General features: G+C 36.0%; 1 protein-coding gene across 1 annotated transcript in view; it reads right to left on the reverse strand.

The window, feature by feature from the left end:
• Positions 1 to 601: 601 nt before the first annotated feature.
• cckbrb (cholecystokinin B receptor b) overlaps positions 602 to 20300 on the reverse strand; it is a gene marked incomplete at both ends in the record, with an annotated part of 33370 nt that continues 13671 nt past the window's right edge. Inside the window, 4 exons of the mRNA XM_079254055.1 lie at positions 602 to 1146; positions 2914 to 3041; positions 5637 to 5898; positions 10655 to 10906. Of these exons, the coding sequence (XP_079110181.1) occupies positions 602 to 1146; positions 2914 to 3041; positions 5637 to 5898; positions 10655 to 10906 (1187 nt within the window). The remainder of the gene's footprint in view (positions 1147 to 2913; positions 3042 to 5636; positions 5899 to 10654; positions 10907 to 20300) is intronic.

Below are 20300 nucleotides of genomic sequence, written 5' to 3' on the forward strand. Positions count from 1 at the left end.
TGTCTGGGATTATTATGCAAGAAGTAAATTAGGCAAATCAGCATGAGACAAATGCAACACAGTATTTGAAATCAGGCACTTAGTCCACAAGGCAATTGAATTATGATCATTAACACCAACTAATTTTAGCAACTGACAGCAAAAATGAAAACTACATTTTGAAAGTGCCTTCAGATGTTTTGTAGCCACACGACTAATAAGATAACTAGACTACCTCCCTAAAATACCACACAGCTCAACCCTACTAACAGTATATTCTCTGCACCATACACACTTAAACACACACATACAAAATGCACTCAAAACACAGTAAACATTTAACCAAACAATTTGCTTTGGTCCACTGTGACAACAAATAATCATATACTTTGTTTTTGTGCTTTTTTAATATAACGGTGAAGATATTTACACTGCAAAAATGGGTTTCATTAAACAATCTTTACACACTTTGACTGTCAAAGATGAAGCTTATATACTGCTACATTATATGACCTGGTTCTCCTCTCTCCATGATCACAGCCTTTGCCTGAAAACAAAAGATGTGGATGTTATGTTGCCATAGTAACTGTCTGTTATAGATTCTGCCTGCATCCATCTCCCTTCAGCAGGTTCCCATGGTGCTGACTGTAGTGTAACTAAACTTGGACATGGATGCACCTGTAGCCATGACGTCTTCTTCATTATCACGGAGCCCATGACGACGGTGGTGGTGACGACAAGGTGCAGCACAGCACGAGAACGTGGCGAGCAAAGCCTTGCGGAAGCGTGTGTTCATGAAGCAGTAAATAATAGGGTTGACGCAGGCAGAGGTGTAGCTCAGCAGATGGATAAAAGCGATAGGTGTACCTGAGAGGGCACGTTTGGCAGAGATGTCATCGAAAGCCCGCCAGGTGTTGGCACAGTATAGAGGCATCCAACAGAGAAAGAACAGGACGATGATGACCACCAGCATACGGATGACTCGCTTCTTGGCCTCCAGCTTGGCCTCTGACGTGTTGCTTCGTGGTCTCTCTGCCTTGCTCTGTCTGCTCGATGCAGTCATGGTGGACATCTCCATCGACTGTGGCCGCTTGACCACATTAACATAGCAACCATCTCCATCGTCACTACAGTCGGAAACAGTGGAGGTGAGGCCATTCTTCACATCTGTATGGGTGAAATAAGCAAAGTGAAAAAGAGTATTTTTGATTCATTTCAATGTTATAAAACTCAACACTTTACGGTTGCATTTAAAATATCATCACCTAATATAGAAAGAAGGCTTAAATTTGTTTTATATTTATAATTTTGCCCGAGAAAAACAATTCACATATTACAGCTGATGCTACTGAGGTACAAGGTGGAACACAAAGCAGTGATACAGTCTCACTGGGCAACTTGATTTCTCAGTATTCTTACAGAAAACAGAAAAAGACAAATATCACACAGGGAACACAATGACTTAGCAAACAGCATGATTTTATGAAATTTAAATCCTTAAATAAAACAATATATACAAAAATCACATCTTTACATGACCTTACCTACCAAGCCTCTCTACTGGAAACTGTTCAATAAACGTCATGCAAAATGGAGAGAAAACTTTGCTAAATAATTTTTATCTTGAAAGTGGCCAAATGTAAAATTTTCTTTCAAAATTAAATGAATACATATATATATATATATATATATATATATATATATATATATATATATATATATATATATATGTATATATATATATATATATATATATATATATATATATATATATATATATATATATATATATGTATATACATATATATATATATATATATATATTTTTTTTTAAATCACTGATCAATTTATTTTAGTGCTTAATTTTGGAAGGTAGCTATCTTAAATTATGCTGTTGGATTGAAAATAACTCTAATAGAGAAAATATGTTTTATCTTTGTTTTGTTTTTTCCCTGTGGCCGCTTGATTGATTTCTTTGATGACAAAAGCACCCATTTGTATGGTTTACTCTTGAGTGAGTCATCGTACTCCAAAGAGCAGCTGCTCTCCCTAATGGACCAAAAAGTGACTAGCAGTTCCTCCTGACCCACACAATCATCCATTATGGAATTTAATCATCCTGTGCTTCTAGGAATGATAAAAAAATAATTTAAGTATATTTCTAAAGCTTGAAATAAACCATTATTACAGTTAATATAACTTTTAAATCACTTCTGGACTTTTAAATTGGCCATTGTCCAAGATATTTACTCTCAAGATTTCCGAGTATGCTTTTCTTTTTATTCATCCTCCTTCCCATCAGTTGCCTGGTTTCTTTTTTTATTTGGTGGTTATGTTTTATTCCCTTGTTTTATATTTCACATACTGTATGTTAGATTTTAACTGCTAATATACTTTGAACAGTCTCTGTATTAATTTCAACAATCAGATGTTAATGCTGAGAACCCTTGGACAAATCATGTCAATCTTTGTACACTCATGTTTTATTTCACCTGCATTCGTGATAACGATCAAAGCAATAATGACATTATGAAAAGGCAGTTACTTATTATCACATAAACTACGCAAAAATAAAAAGTATTTGCCTGACTAGTGGATTCTAAAATGATGGTGGTACTTATTAAAACCCTTTTTTATACTTATTAGAAAATTACCTAAAAAAAAAAATTTAAAAAAAAAAAAAAAAATCCTTTGGTTATAAAGTAAGAGTTTATTATAATATTTGATCATGTGGGTATAGAGGGTAAGACTTATTCCTCCTTTGATTGATGATCGTGCAGTTGTAAGTTTTCACCTAAAAAATGCACAGTCATTTTTGCTTCTAGTCCTGTTGCATATGTAATTATATGAGTTTTACTCTCAGAAAAGGGAGCATCATATTGGACTTATCTATTTATTTCTCAACTCTTCAGTGTGTATTGGAGATGACCTCACCAGTAGAGTCCTTCTTGTGGCCCATCTCGAACTGGATTCCTCGATAAAGCTCCCTGGAGATGAGTCCATAAGCAATAATCATCACGACCCCTGGAATTGCGAACAGTACAAGAAGAAGCAGAACATACCTACAAGAAACAAATGATAAGTTTTACTAAAAACCTGGGAGAAGAATTAACGCAGACCTCATAGCTTATCGTCACGTTGTTCTCTGGAAAAATAACAAATCACAAATAAACTTAATCTTTATTAAATTTCCAGAATTCCCAAAGACCACCTCTGACATCTCAAGGCATAAAGTGCCATTTCAAAGTGCTGTAAGCACAGAAGTACCCTTTAACAGTGAACGATAGACGGAGAGAGAGAGAGGCACGACTGACACACAGCACTGGCAGAAGTTAGAGTTGGGTAGTCAGAGTAGAAAAAGTTTACAAAGAGAAACTGCCTCTTAAAATGTGAAAGTCCAGGTTTTTCTAAGAGCTTAAGCGAGAAATATCACGGTTTTGGTTACAGGAGAGTTCAGTGTCTGCTTTACCACTGCTGGGTAAAGTGAAGAAACTTAATCCCCTTGCAGGACTACTTCTTCACCCGCAAGGACGACTACCCTCATCGCTGCCTCCCAACAATGGTTCAGAGGCTAAAGAAAGAAAATGTAACTTGTGTTTTTGTCAAAGTTAGGTCCAACAGAGAAGCATGGTTACTAAACCACAAAAACTTTGCTATTTAGGATGAAAAAGACAAAAAATAACTGTTTATTGTAGCTGAATGCTCCTGTGGGTAGAATATTTCGTTCACCTGGCACATAAACCATCCTTTAGAGAGGGTGTGTATATATATATATATGGAAATATTTTGAGCCAAAACTGCAAAAATATACACAGATCCAAACTTGAAATCAACTTTGCACAAATAAACACAGATATACACAGTGTTGAGTGAAACCACTAAAATCCTGTTTCATCATAAATCTAAAATAAAAACACATGGAAAACATTGTCTTTTTATCAACCGACTGAATGTTCCCATAAAAACGCTCAGCTTACACACTTCTTAAAACCAGGTCCAAATATGGAAGTGAAAAAAAGTTTCACTTTACTGAAGCTGGCCGGTTGAAAGTATGCAGACACATACACAAGCCGCCAATGATTCTGCTGAAGTTTATTTGATACTAAAAGAAACACTGTCCAGACGGCAGGTCCTGTAAATATTATATAGATTCGGTTTTATGTGTTCTTTTGCACTGCGTTACCGTTGAAATACAACCTTGTTCAGAACAGTTGTATAAAGAAAAACTTACTAAAGCCTCATTTTGAATAACTATAACACTGGATTATGCTATATGTGGACCTTTGGGTTACTATTACTTTGGATGAATATGAGGATTACTGAAGAATTAAATTTAGTCAGTTTTCCACTGTTTTGAATTCTATCTCATTCTGCTCATTGTGGCTCTTTACGTTTCTATTCCTGATAAACCGACCTATTGTTTGGCCAAAAATGAGCCAGCACTTGTTGTAGGAATTAAAAATATATTTATAGATTTAAAACATATATCTGGAATCTCACAATGATTAACAAAGAAGCATAAATCAGCCACCATCAAATACTTGAACAGATGTTGAGTAGATTAGATTAAAATAAAACTTGTTTTTGTTATTGTAGGTATGGATTATTTGCGATATCTTATGAAAACTTTGGCTCATCGACATGCTTATAAAGCAGGGCTAATTGGCAAATAATTAGTTCTAACAGTGCAGAGCCAACACTGGGTTTAAACATCCCAGTGGGGCCTTGTTTACATAAAAAACAAAAACTGTAAACAAAGTGAATATTCATTATGGGCAGTTCTTGTCACTCTGCTGTCAGGAGCACTTTTCATATCACTGTGTCAGAGATGAGAAGCTTTTGCTCTATGGCCATCTTCACCGAACCAAAGGTGGATTTCTAAACAAGAACACAAAAGCTCGCCCAACTGAGATGTGGTAATAAGGAAAAAAGTATATTAAAAAATGCTAATCTTGCAAAGAAGTAGTGTAAAAAAAATATTTTGTTTGGAGTGTTTGTCACATGACAACTACATTTTTATTTTGAGCTGGTGGGAGAACATTTCATGTTACTCAGTTACTTTCAGTCTTTTTTCTGTTGACCTGTGTTTTCACATCTCTGAAATGTTTGTGTCCAGTCAGTAAGTATAACAACCGATACTTGAACCTTGATATACAGACGTGTAAATAGCTGGAACTTTTAAAGGATAAAAATTCAAATAATTCACATGTGATCCTGGCCTGATCCTTCATGTCCTGCAGGAAGTTTTGACTCACCAGAAGCGTAATGTCTGTAAGGAAGGGTTAATCCGATCTGCAGCCGGAAGCTAACTTTAAACAAGTGACCAATTTGGTTTCTCACATCTTAGTTTGACCAAATGGCCTTAAAATCTTTGCAGAACTGAGAAAATTTGAACAAAAACATTTATCTAAGTGCTGAGCGCAGACAAGTATCTGTTTGCAGATGCATATCTGACTTCAAAATATTGTGCAGGTTTCTGCAAATAGCACATATTGTAGATGTAACCCATAGGTAATGATGTCTCAGGATAATTACATTAAATATGAAGTTCAATGTATAACTGCTCTCACTGAACATCCATATATTTAGTATTTACCATTTGTAACCAGTGGTACTTGGATTAAGAAAAAGTCCCCATTTGACACTCCAACACTTACCAGCTCTGCTCTGCAGTGGCAATGGGCCACTTGTGGCGACACCGGTGTCCTGTGGTATTGTCAGGACGTTGAAAAGACTCCAGGTGACTGATGACTGGATAAGGGATCATGATGATGAAGGCCAGCACCCATGTAGCAGCAATCACACGGTAGGCATGGGAACGGGTCTGCCACACCCGTGACTTCAGGGGGTTACAGATGGCACTGTAGCGCTCAATTGCAATGGCAACCAAGCTAAACGTAGAAATGCTCACTGATATGCCTGCAGGGGGACAAAAGAGATTATTTGAAAAGAAGGTAAACATAAATGCTCCCATCTGTGCTCAGATATTTTTTCTTTTTTAATGTTGTTGAAATTTAAAAAAAGGAAAGTTATTTTGGCTCAAAGTTCAGAAAACGGTTTGGAACTTTAATAAAAACCTCCAAAAACAAGGTTTTTAGTGTTCAACTCATACCTGTGTCACAATAAAGATGGTGTGAAAGACGTGCTTGGAGAAAAATATAGTGCAGAATGGTGAGGTGGGGATTTTTATCTGAATCTTTTGGGACAGGAAATCATGTCGTGATATGATCTGGCATCTACAGACTCACAGGACAAGATGGGAAATTACTCCTTACCTCTCTTATCCATGTCCTTGTTAATAATACAAAATGTGTGTGTGTGTGTGTGTGTGTGTGTGTGTGTGTGTGTGTGTGTGTGTGTGTGTGTATGTTATGTTGTCAAAACATCTGAATAAAAAAAAACAAAATAAACACCAGTGAAGCAATAAAAATTAGCCAACAGTAAATAGCAGTTTGACTGCTGCTTCCAGTTGATGGTTTTCTTATTTTACTGTTTTTCGTGTTTTGTTTTGTTTTTCTTTTTTTGTTTGTTTGTTTTTTGGTTTTTGTTTCCAGTTTTCACACACATTTCTGCCCTGAGATGGACTGGCAAACTGTCCAGGGTGTACACTGCCTTTCACCCAAAGACTGCTGGGATGGGCTCCAGCTTCTCCGCGACGCTTAATCAGACTAACTGGTTAGGATAATGAATGCAAGAAAGAACACACATTTCCTTCAATGTCAACCTAACCAGAGTTGCATGTTGTGTGGTGCATGTAATGAAAATAAAGAAGTTATTATATTATTAGATTTCCTTTGTGTCTAGAGTAAACATTTGGTACAAAACAGGTGTGTACATATATGTATATATATATATATATATATATATATATATATATATATATATATATATATATATATATATATATATATATATATATATATAAAGACTAAATCACACTTCCTTATGAGGCCCTGCCAATGAAAAATATTCCCACCGCATCATACATCATACATTGAGCAATGCAGTCCGTATATATATATATACGGACTGCATTGCTCAATGTATGATGCGGTGGGAATATTTTTCATTGGCAGGGCCTCATAAGGAAGTGTGATTTAGTCTTTGAGAAAACCTAAACTAGGACAGAGGTTTACTAACACTGTCCCCAAACATACTAAGCACACTGGGTTAGTTTGGAAATATTTAAATGTCTTGGAATGGCTGACTCAAAGCCTAGACCTCAATCCGACTAAGAAGCCATAAGAATTAAAGATTACTGTACACAAGTGGAAGCCATCCAGTTTGAGGGAGCTGGGAGAATCTTCTTGACAACTGGGCCAAAATCCCAACGGGTAGATGTACCAGAGTTATAGAGGCATAACCCAAGAGCTTTCCAACTGTAATTGTTATAGAGTGGTCCTTAGTTAACAGAAATTGGCCTTTTAATTGTCCTCACTATAATAACATACAACATCTATTAACATTGCACAACAATACAAAGATCTGCTTGAATTAGAAAATAATTTTGTAATTCAAGAGAGCAGAAGAGAAGAGAATGCAAGAAGAGAATACAAAAGTCATAAAACTACCAACCGTGACAACTGTGCAAAGTTAAAAACTGATGAAACCGCTGGGTTGTAATAATCAGTTCATTGTTTTCTAAACTGTTTTTTTCTTCTGTTTCATTTCTTTAAAGGTGAAATACAGGAAAATCCCCCCTGAGTAAGTCACTAGAAGAGAATACAAGGTGAAGTGCATATAAGTGAACATTCTACTCATAGAAAAGGCAATAATAATATGATAAAAAAAAATCTGAGGATGTGCAGCTTTTCAACAGTTATCAGTCTCTTTTGTAACATGGTTGACATGAGGTCAGAAAACTTGGTTACTCCCTGATTGCAGCAACTACTCCTGTTTGATTGTAGAAGGACAGTAATAGATTGCAGCATCTCATGGTTTACTGCTCTTCTCATTTTCTCTAAGAGGCAGAAAGTCAATCACTTTAAAAGACAATTTTATATCAGGGTCAAAAAAGTTTTGCTCATTTCATTTTATTTTCAGGAAGAGGTACAACTACACAAAAAACTTATTTGGCTTTAATTTTGAGGTCACTTTTTAAATTTAGCAAATAAGTGAAAAGAAAGAAAATATATTTCTTTATATGTGCTTGTATGTTTTATTTGATATTTCTGTGGTTTTATGTCTGTTGTTTGGACATTTTTTGCTGCTGGTTTTCAGTCTATGATGCTATTTGGCCAGTTGCTATTTGTGGATTTTTTTTTTAGCACCACTATGACCTATCTGGTACCAATGCACCACAGGGCTTCTGGACAAGAGTCACTGTGCAAACTGGAACACTGCGTGTGGTATAGGGTTACAGCCTTTTTTTTAAAAAAAAAGAAATATGTCACAGCTAGAGTCATAAAAACTAAAGCACAGCAGGACAGCAGCCACATTCATAGTGACAGTTGTGCCACTACAGTCTCAGCAGAGGTCAGACAGAGTTAAGGAACCAGAGGAACCTCTCATTTTCTTTTCACATGCAACAGTGTGGAGTAGAGCCCACACACTCACAGCCAGCCCAGTTGCTAGGAGAGCATCTTGCCATGTTGAACTCTAATTATATACAGTGTCTGAATTCTTTATGTAGCTATTTTCATTTTTCCTAAAGATATTTCATTTTTACATTAATAAAGGAACAATCACAGACAGGTGAGATTAATAGATTCAAACCTCCTCTTTGACTTGACAGAGCTAAATTTGAGCACAGTGAAAAGTACACATAGCTTATTTTAGCCAACAGGTTTCTCAAAAGACAACTCCTATGCTCCACGGTGGATGAAAACACTAAATAAATGTTAGAATATTAAATAAAAGTACATTTGGTTTTGAAGAAACAAAACAAACAAATGGCAGCACAACTGGACAGTCTTATTTTTTACTTAGTCAGAATTTAGCTCTGCCATTCTTTCAGGTTCAGTCACAACTTTTCTTTGTTTTTTGTTTGGTGTTTGTGATTTTGTTTTGTTGTTGTTGTTGTTGTTTTTCTTTTCTTTATTTGCATTTTTGGACCAATCACACTTTTATTGATGGGGAAAAAACTGAGGATGTATGTTGCAGATCTTTAACTGATTAATTACAAATACACACAAAGCAGGTTTCCATGATCAAAAAAGTATTAACTAAGTGCATAAAATTACTGAACTTTGATGTAAACAGGTATATATTTAAAGACATTCAAATTTAAACCAAAAACAAAATGGCTTGATATTGCATATTATCTAACAGAACATTCTTAAACTAAAAATATAAAAAATATAATATAATATAAATATAGCATGGATATATGCCTGCTCTGTTTTGCTGGACAGGATCTGCACATACATATTATGAGTGATGGGGGGATGTTTTAATGAAAAATATACAATAGTTTATTCAAACTTGTCTAAATATTAATTTAGATCATGGTTCAATGTATTCTTTTAAAATTAAAACTTTAATAGCATGTATGCATCAAAAGTTTAAGTAACATGATTAGTTGTGAGGTTTTATTTACTTTTTAAAAAATATAAATATAGAAAAATTCAGCCAGAACAAGTCTTCATTGAGAATGTACTGTCATCCACATGGGAGTGGGGAACGGATCTTAAACACAGCTCAGCACAAGACCAGCAGACTGCTTTCATCTGAACTACTTCTCTTTGTCTATTTACATACTTCACTGGAAAGCCAAAGTGCTCCCAAACAGGAGCTTTTAACAACAGAAGATGAAATTTAAGCTCTGGGTTCTCCTTGAAACTATCGCTGGTCCTAATATCCACTAACCGGAGGCTGGGCTGTTGTTTTTTATGGAGAAAGCATGTGAAAGGCAGCTACTTTTCTTTGTAGGAACTCCGTATACCGAAATAGATATAAGAACATTACAACCCTACTATCAAGCAATTTGCTGCTTTTCTGTTTCAGCTACTTGGAATTCGAGTTCCAAAATGTAAAGTGCATCTGATACGATTATTGGTAATGTATTGAATAAACTCGCATTTGCATTCATTTTCAGAACTGTAGATTATTTAATTGCTCTGTGGCTACTGTTTATCATTTAAAATTATTACTCTTTCTTTCTTTCTTTCTTTCTTTCTTTCTTTCTTTCTATCCAGCTTGACAGAAAAGTAATAAATTACTTCAAAGTATTTATTGTCAGGCATTTATTAAAGTTTATCATGATGCATCTTTGACACAGTCGTATACAAAACTGCTTTTGTCTGAGTTTTATTCTAAGCATGTCTGTCAATCGAGAAGCTTGACTGAAATTCCCAGTGGTTGATGCACAGCTAACCTCCATTAGGAGGAAACTGACCTCCCATCTGCAAGTGTTCATCCCAAAGCACTGAAGTAGGCATTGAAGGCATTAGCTAAGCTGCTTAAAATGCAGTGAGATCAGCCATTAAATGAAAGTTTAACATAAATTCCACAGAACAAGTTTTTCACACCAATTTCACACTGAACAAAAGACGTTTATACATGTATATATATATATATATATATATATATATATATATATATATATATATATATATATATATATATATATATATATATATATATATATATATATATATATATATATATATATGTCTTAATACTTGTCTTTTTGATCCTGTGTTTTGTTGCTTTCCCTTAACACTGCCTTACTCACCCATGAGGTAGGTGACTATCTTGCACATAGCAGCTCCAAAGATAAAGTCCTTCAGGATGTTGGGGATGAGGGTGAATGGCATGCAGATGATGGCCATCATCAGGTCACTGACAGCTAGAGACAACAGGAAGGTGTTGGTGACGGTGCGCATTCGCTTATTGACCGAGAGCACCACAATGATCAGCAGGTTGCCAAATACACTCAAGAAGAAGATGAGAGAGTAGAGCAAGATCCGTAGTGTGTGGTCCTCTTCTGAAACAGAAAAAGACAGGATATTAAAGCGTGAAGGTCTTTGTCCAAATGAATCAATTCAACAGCTCTATTTCACCTGCGGATTTTATTCCATCTTTAACAGTCGGGATGCAACAGTAGTCTAAATATTTTTCTTCTTGCTTAAGTACTGAGCAGACTTAAAAGCAAAGATAATCAGATATTTAGTTTTTTATTTTTATAAAAAGACAAATGGTTATTAGTGTGCTCACAGCAGCTGGATCAGGAAATCAAATTTGATGTTGCTGCTAAAAATAATGAAATGCCAAGCTTTGATTGCCATAAACAGTGGAGCTCTGCAACTAAAATGCTAGCTACATTTGCTGCTCAGAAAAAGAACTGACATCACAGGTGCAGTTAAGACATAATAGTCATGATCTCTTCCATGCTCTCTTTTTAACCATGTATTTGTCTGTTTAAATATAACCAATGAGCAAGGGCCTTATAAAGTTTTTATGTTGGAAAATAGTCATTGCTAGAGTAACTATAATGTTTATATCATGACAGGCAATATCGAATATATACTTCATCTTTTATCATCAACTTAATTTGTTTTGTTAATATATATTTATTTATGCGTTAAGCCTGCAACATGTTGCATAAAACAGATTAGGATGGGGCAAATTAGGGCCAAGGATAAAGACAAAATAGAAACAAATGATAAAGTAAATAAATAAATGAATAGAATGAATAAATAAAACAAAAAGTTATTTTAAAACGATTCGGTCAATAAGTGCGATCCTGATTAGGTATGGAATAATGTCTATTAAAGGATGCACCTTTGAAACACAAAGATGATCAGATGGTTTGTTTAGTTGACAAATGTATTAAAAAAATTAAAAATTAAAATTAAAAAAAAATGTAGTAAAAAACTTGAAAATTTTTAAGAATAATGCTCTTCAAAGATTTACATATTTCATATAATTTAGTCTACAGTGCCATAATTAAGTGAATTAAACCAAGTAATCTACAAAAGGGCAAAGGATCAGGCTCCGGCTGGACGGTGAGCCTCGGACAGCATCACATGAGAACTGTTATTCATCAGTAGCTGCTGCGACCACATGCGAGAGGGATTACTGTCAGTGACCTTTGACAAGCATGAAGTTCCATTCATATATGTGACTTCTAACTTTGTTCTGAAAAAACTCGCATTGAAGCTCAGAGGCATCAGAAATGATGAAAATCACTCAGTGGAAATGTGATTGATGGGGGCATTATTCCTGACTTTTTCTGAAAAAATGGACATTATGAGCATTGGACCAAAGAAAAAGACACTCATCCAGACTGTTTACAGCCACTTAAATTATTCTGGAGATGTTATGAACTTCAGTCAATTTTCTTGGCAAATTTCATTTAAACTTAGGAGTGATAGCTATCATGAACAATGTTTATTTCCTTCTAGACTTCTTTTCATGGGGACTTTCATAAATTTCTAAATGAAACCAGACAAAACAACATTTTCCTTCAAGTAATGGATGCAGTGGACCTGCCTCCAGTCCTGACCAGTCCCTAAAAGACAATATATTTCAAATATTTCAAACAAAAAATGTGTCAACCTGCGCTAGACGTACAGGGTTTCAGCTTTGCTAATGTGGATTTGTTAAAAACTTTTACTTATTCACTAAAACCTGTGACTGGTGCATCCGAATGAAGACTAATCTCTCACTTTTTATCTGAGGAAGCATCTGGAAAAGACACAGACATCAGAAATAAAATGCTTTTAAAATCCAGGGAAAAAGACGAGTAATAATAATAAGGTCTACATGCTCAGGTCTATATGCTTTTATTAATATGGTGTAAAAGTCCTAAATGTCAGGAAAAAAAATACAAAAAAAAACCACTCTTAAAGACATCAGATGAGTAAGTGAAAAGAGATCATGATCCCAAAGTAATTTACTCAATCTCCCATTAATTATCGTGTCGTGTGATATCGTGAGCCATTTAGTCATTTTTCAATTTGTCTTCCGGCAGCAAAATCTCATTAACTCTAAAAAAATATTTCACTTAACTATGTTAAACTTTCACTAATCTTTTCCCATCTCTCACAGTCTTATGCAAAGGCCGCCTACCACAGCCAGGAATTACTTTGGAAAATATGTGTATTTGTTGTTCTATTGTTTATCAGACTTACCTGCTCATATTAAATGTCCTAAAAGCTGTATTGTAAAGTATTGAAAAAAATAAGCCTGCTTGTGCCCTCAGCTCCGAGTAGTTTCATTAGATCACAGCCAATAAAGTCCATGTTATTTGATTTCTCTTTTATCTTCATCTCACCTTGTTCCTTTGCTTGCACACAACATTTTTCCAACAGGTTGCCTATTGTGTCAGTGTCTGTGGGGATTTAAAGTCCCAGTGTGCGCCACACATGCAGGGTGCAAATCGCAAAACAGACAAGCTCTAAATTTCATATGGCTGAAAAAAGACAGCAGTTCCTCGACAGCAACAAGGACTTGCTCATGCTGAAATCTCTTTTTATAAACGTTTATTGTTTTGCATGACAACTAATTCCAATTCTTATGGTGATATACTCAGAGAGTAGAGGCCTCCACCAAGCAGCTCATTCCCACCCATATTGTGAAGAATCCTTTTAGAAATTCTGGTGTCCACAATTCCTTCCAGATCACTCTTAAAGTTTAATGCAATCTAAGTTAGACCAAGACCCAGATCTCAGAAAAAAGAAATCACTAAATCTTTTGCATAAAGTTGCTAACAGAGAGACAGATAGATAGATAGATAAACGAGGGGAAAAACATACAAATTAGCCCTGCATTGTGTGGGCCCAGCTCTGACATCTCAGAACATTGACAGTGGACCTCTGGAGAATATTCTTCTCAGGCCTGAAAATTCCTATTTTGTCCTCCACTTGTCTTCTTCATTTTTTTAAAGTTACTCTGCACACCAAGCTGAGGTATGACAAGTTCAGCTAACAGCTCTTTGCAGATCACCTTGTTGGTGAAAAAGTACTTTTTCTTACACCCATCAAACTTTAATTTAGGTATGTATTATGGACGCAACTAAAGAAATAGATACAGATTGTGTGTCTTTGTGTCAGACTGCCATCAACAGTGTCTAAAATACAATATAAAGACAATATTGTTTGATCTTCTACGTTAGACGCATTTTTTTATAGTCTGTCTCTTTGCAGAGAAGCTAAAAGAAGTTAGGCTTGACACTTCTGCACAATTGAAAATATTGATCAGATCTTTATTGAATCCTGTCAATTCATTATAATATGATTTCATTCTTATAATCTCTTTCTTACACTTTCTATTACCCCTCTGCAGCCTCCTTCCAGTGTGAAAATGTAATCAGGGAGAACTATACTATGTTTTCTATCTGATTAGGATTCTTTAAGGTTACTCATAAGGATTTCATATCTTGAATAGAAATAAAACGATAAACTATTGTATCCACACACATATCCTTCTGGCCTGTACTACAGTAATCCTGAACCTCATATTGATTTGTAGTAATCCACCTGGGATGTAAATACGTGCATTGTGCACAGCTGGCTGGGGCACATAATCCGAGCTCCACTTATCTGCCTGCTTATCAGAAAGCAACATAATGTTCAGATTGAGCAGTGAAATTGGAGCACTGCTGTGCAGTTAGCTGACACGAAGTTGAACAGGTACATTTAACACATGATTTGACATTGCAAAATTCCTTGGTGTGCTTGTAGTGTACAGATAAAAACGACATGTTACCAAATTGACTTACTGTGTTTGCCCTGTGCTGCAGTCCTGAACTGTTTTTTTTTTTTAATATCACTTGCAGGCTTACTGATGGATTTAGTCTCAGTCTGGTCAGTAGGAGTCAGTACAGTCAGTCTTTTGCTGTCTCTTTCATCTCTCTTTCTGTCAGAGTCACGTACACACACACACACAGGCTCACACATGCACACATCTACCGACATGTGGCTTCACCATCTGTCACATCAACTCCTCTGCAGATAAAAAGCTCTAATATGGTGTATGTGCTGCTGACGGAACATCAGGGTTTCTCCACCAAACAGGCATGGAAAAGACAGCAACTCATTTAGCTTCATTTCATCTTTGTGTGTATATGTGGGCTCACACATCTGCAAGAGCATGATTAAAATGTATAAACACATGACTGACAAGAGTCAAAGTACATAAATTGTTTTTTCTTTGTCTTAATACTTTTTTCTTTTATTCCTCGATGAAATATGTTACACTGGCTCCTGCTTAATCAGAGCCAATTAACTTTTCTTTGTGCTTGCTGATAACTTCCTCAGCGAATTAACTACTTTCTTCAAGCTGGTAGAGCTCATAGCTCCTTTTCTGCTCGGCAAAGTAGAGGCAGCATTATTTACCTTGCTCACTAATGCTCTCACTGGCCAATATCCAGCTCAGACTAATTCTGCTATGCAAAGAGAGCACTGAAATAGGTCAGCTCTGCTGTACGCATCACAAAGACAGACGGATAAACATGTCTTACCCTGACTGAGGGCAACACAAGAAACACACTTTGATTACCTTATTCCAGTGGTGCAACAAGCACATCCTGTTTCTAAAAGCATCCTCCTGTCTCTGTCTCACCTGATCAGTTTGGATCATAAAAATGATTCAAATCTGAACCTCTAGCCTCTAAAGTTTGATTGTAGTTTTCATGTGAAGCAAAGAAAAAAAGCTCAAAATAGTTACTGCTACTTAAAAAATAGATTTACAACAGATTGGTTGCATACTTTGAAATAGGAGACCACAGCATACGACATGTTAAACACACTGATACTAGATCAGCCATCAGGTTTTAGAGGAAATATAAAGGTAGAAAAGCTACAAATATAACTGAAGGCTGCTGTGGTTTGATTCCACAACCTTCTGGTTAAAATGGAACTTTGCAATCAACAGCATTGTGCTGTAAATCAAGGGTTGACAATCTTGTAGCCACAACCCAAAACAAGAAAACACAAGCTGCTCACACAAGATATGCAGCAAGTTTGCCAGGAAGGGAATAATGCAGGCAAAAAATTCCTAAATGATGATTGGCTAACATCCACATACCTCCATATATTTTATCTTTACCAGCTTTTTAACGGGTCACCAGTTGACATCAACTTTTTTCTTCCGCAACACAACAGAATTATTTCATATTTAAAATGAAATAAAATACTATATTTGAGAAGGCCATTTTAATCATCTTACTATGTTAGAAAACTGCATGATTATAGTTTATAAGTTTCCCATTGCAGATTTTTGTTGCCTCCATCTTTCATCATTGAAGTTGTTTTTTTCAAAAACTGACAAATACCAGATTTTTTTCAGGCTGTGAAATTATTAATTAACTATTTTTTAGTCATATCAGTCACTTGTTCATTACATAAATAAACTCAATATTCTGCTGTGTAATGTAAATGTACAAACAGCATGAGCAAAATCAATTAGAGTTTGAACTAAGAATACATTCTTTATAAAACACCAAATCATTGCTCTGAAAGCCAATTTGCAGGTTGAAATGTAATGAAATGTAAACACACCATGACAAAATTTGTTACAAACAAGATTTATAAGTCATAACTTCTTGGTCAGGTTAAAATTGTGGTTTTACAGTGTGACTGTCATGGCCATTGAGGATGTATTTATCCCACTCATACAGGTCCTCACAGATCTCTATAGGTTGTATATTTGAACATGTTTTAGAGACATGCTTTCGTTTGTCTTCAGATTGCTTTCACACTCCATATGTTGAGCCAAAATGATAAAGTTGCAGACAAAACAAGGCTCGTTTCATTACAAAAAACAGCTATGTTTTACTTTAATATACTGTTTTTAATCTGCATGTGTTTTATATAATGATAATGTTACTAAACTTTAGTATGAAGAGGCAAACATGTATTTTTACCAGAGGCCATGCCCATAGAAAAAAAGTAGACAGAAAACTTAACTTTTTTTCATGAAAATTGCTAATGACAGACCTAATCCCAAAACTCTTGAATATTCTGTTGATTATAGTTTACTTTATTAAGATCAGATAAAAAAAATCCTATGGTATGCTAAACAAGTCACCTGTAGTGACTGGCACACTGACTAGTCCTTTTCTTATGTCCCTCTCGGCTCATTGTTTTCATTCAGTGTCACAGTTCTTTTAACATGGCAGAAATGTTTTACTAAAAGGCTCTAATAAACTCCCTGTGCACCTCCTGGCTTGCATCAAATGATAGACAGACTGAAGATATTTGAAGAGAAAACAAGAAGGAGAAAATTAGAAATGAACTTAATTATTAATACATTTACATAACAGTGGCGAACAAAAAAGACAGAATGTCTTTTCATCATTTGGTAATGATCAGTCCAGAATTAACTGCAAGATGTGTTAACAATAGGTCTGAGTGTTTATCACCGGCTATGGCTGGTCATATCTATTCTCTGAAGAGACAAGGGAAAAGAAATTCAGGGTGGAAGATATACTACTATTACACTGATGAGATACAAGCAACATATTAAAAACTCAATGTTTTCCAGATTGAATACAGAAAACATTAAAATATGATAATGAAAAAGAATCAAAGAAAAGAATTCAGAAAATAAAAGCTTATGACTCTTTAAAAGGTATTATTTTAAGATTATCAGAATTGTTGTGATTGATAGCATTTAATGTTACTGGATAATATGTTTGCAGTCCTGGTAAAGACGATTATTATAATGAAAACAAAGGAACTTAAAGAAGCTCTGTTATGCATATTTCAGTAAAATTCATCTGCAAGTCCAGAAGGGCAAGAAATAATCAAACATTTTTCACAAACCCTTTCATTCATGTTGTATTGATCTTTAAAGATCATTCATTTTCCTAACCGCTTAATGCAATTCAGGGTCGCGGGGAAGCTGGAGGCTATCCCAGCAGTCTTTGGGCGAAAGGCGGGGTACACCCTGGACAGCTCACCAGTCCATCACAGAGACAAACGACCCCTTTAAGTTCAGCCTCTGCCAGAAACAAGCGAACAGAGAAAGCTCCGCCCAATGTCCTGCCTGTGGGCTGCGTCTGATTGGTCAACTGCTCGGAGTAGCAATACTAAACCATAGACATCATATACACGTAGACGCCGCATTGTATCACGCCGCCTATACGAGCTGACGTCTCATCGCGCCGCCATCTTGGATGGGTCTCCCATGCGTCTCCAATGCATTTATTTGTAAGGTGTAGGTCCAACCACGACAAGAACTCCACGGATTTTTACCTGGTTTTCCTCACAGTTTGGTTTGTTACAGAGTGCAGAGATATTGTTATGATACAGATCACTGTAAAACATTAAAAAACAATGTGCTTTTATGTTAAAATATTTTGGTAACTCCTACAGTTAGGGATCACTAGCTATCTAACTATCCCTTTGTTATGCTGCGATAGGTTTAGACTGCTGAGGGACATTTCCTGGTACACAAGGGCTACTAACTTTCCAAAAACCTTGGAGTAAGATTTAATTTCGCTGTATACAGAACATACACATACATACACATACATATATATATGTACATATATATATATATATATATATATATATATATATATATATATATATATATATATATATATATATATATATATATATATATATATATGAAATGAAAAATACTTTATTAATCTATTAATCCCAAAGGGAAATTCAATATTATAGTATATAATAATTAACAAGAGGAGGTCTTGTTCCGGAGGCTGATGGCTGCTGGCAGGAATGATCTTCTGTATCTTTCAGTCTTACATCGGACCTGAAGAAGCCTCTCACTGAACACACTTTGTTGTTTCATCACTGTGTTGTGGAGAGGGTGTGAAGAATCCTCCATCATCTTCATCAGCTTGTGTACCATTCTTCTTTGGACAATCAGCTCCAGGGGCTCCAGAGTTACTCTATGCACAGAACCAGCTTTCTTGATCAGTTTGTTGATTCTTTTCAAGTCTCTGGTTCTGATGCTACTACCCCAGCAGATGCTGCAAAGCTGACTGCACTCTCCACAACAGACTTATAGAAGATATGCAACATCTTGGTGCAGACGTTAAACCATCTCAGCTTCCTTAAGAAGTACAGTTTGCTCTGACCTTTCTTGTAGATGTAGTCAGTGTTGCATTTCCAGTCCAGTTTGTTGTCCAGCTGAACTCCAAGATACTTGTATTCCTCCACCACCTCCACCTCCTCTCCCAGGATGGAAACAGTGCTTTGTTTATTCTTGTTCCTCCTGAAGTAAACAATCATCTCTTTTGTTTTGCTGCTATTTAATATAAGATGATTGTCACCACACCATTTAACAAACTGACTGACCAGTTCTCTGTACTCTGCTTCTTGTCCATCCCTGATACACCCCAAAACTGCAGAGTCATCAGAGTATTTCTGCAGATGACAGGACTCAGAGTTGTACTGGAAGTCTGAGGTGTACAGTGTGAAGAGGAATGGCCAGAGTACAGTTCCTTGTGGTACACCAGTGCTGCTGACCTCCATTTCAGACACACAACCTTTCAGTCTCACAAACTGGGGTCTGTTTGTGAGGTAGTCATAGATCCAGGTGGTTGTGGAGGTATCCACCTGGAATTTATGGAGCTTCTCACATAACAAAGCAGGCTGAATGGTATTAAAAGCACTTGAGAAATCAAAGAACATGACCCTCAGAGTGCTGCCTGAATGGTCCAGATGAGAGTGTGCTCTCTGGAGCAGGTATATGATGGCATCTTCAACCCCAAGTCCATTACAATATGCAACTGGGCAACTGGTCTGTAGTCACTTGGTTCAGCTGGTTGTGTTTTTTAGGCACTGGAACAAGGCATTTGATATATATATATATATCAAATGCCTTGTTCCATTGCCTAAAAAACACATGTAGAAAAGTGTTTTTTTTTTTAGTGTGTAATATATACGGGTTGTTCCACAAAAGAGTTTTGTGGGGAAACTACGTTGACGCTGCAGCAAAACCCGACAGCGGAGACCCATCCAATATGGCGGCGACACTGGTTCACTCTCCAGCGCTCAATGAGGCGTCTACGTATATATGATGTCTATGTACTAAACAGTGAAGGTGGGTGTGGCTTTCTTCTTGTGAACATGCACAACCTAGAGAAGATGACCAATCACTGAGTCCTTCCCCCAGGATGTCACTAAAATTTTGTAGAAAAAAACTATCTAAGGCCAATCATTTCCCTCGCCATGGAAACTGAACGTAGAGAGTGCTGGAAAACTCGTAGTCAGCTCTTTTCTGCCCATATTACAACAATGTTCTACTCCAGTACGCAATCCAATCATTCTTTGAACTGAGGTATACAAGTTTTACCTTATGTCTTATTGGGGTTCATTACTTGTGCATACTCCCTCTATGTATTATATACTTTTTTTTTGGCTAAACTCTGAACACTACATATGAATTGTTAGCTGCAG

Source organism: Telmatherina bonti (genome assembly GCF_933228915.1).
Source record: "Telmatherina bonti genome assembly, chromosome: 15".
Lineage (NCBI taxonomy): Eukaryota > Metazoa > Chordata > Actinopteri > Atheriniformes > Telmatherinidae > Telmatherina > Telmatherina bonti.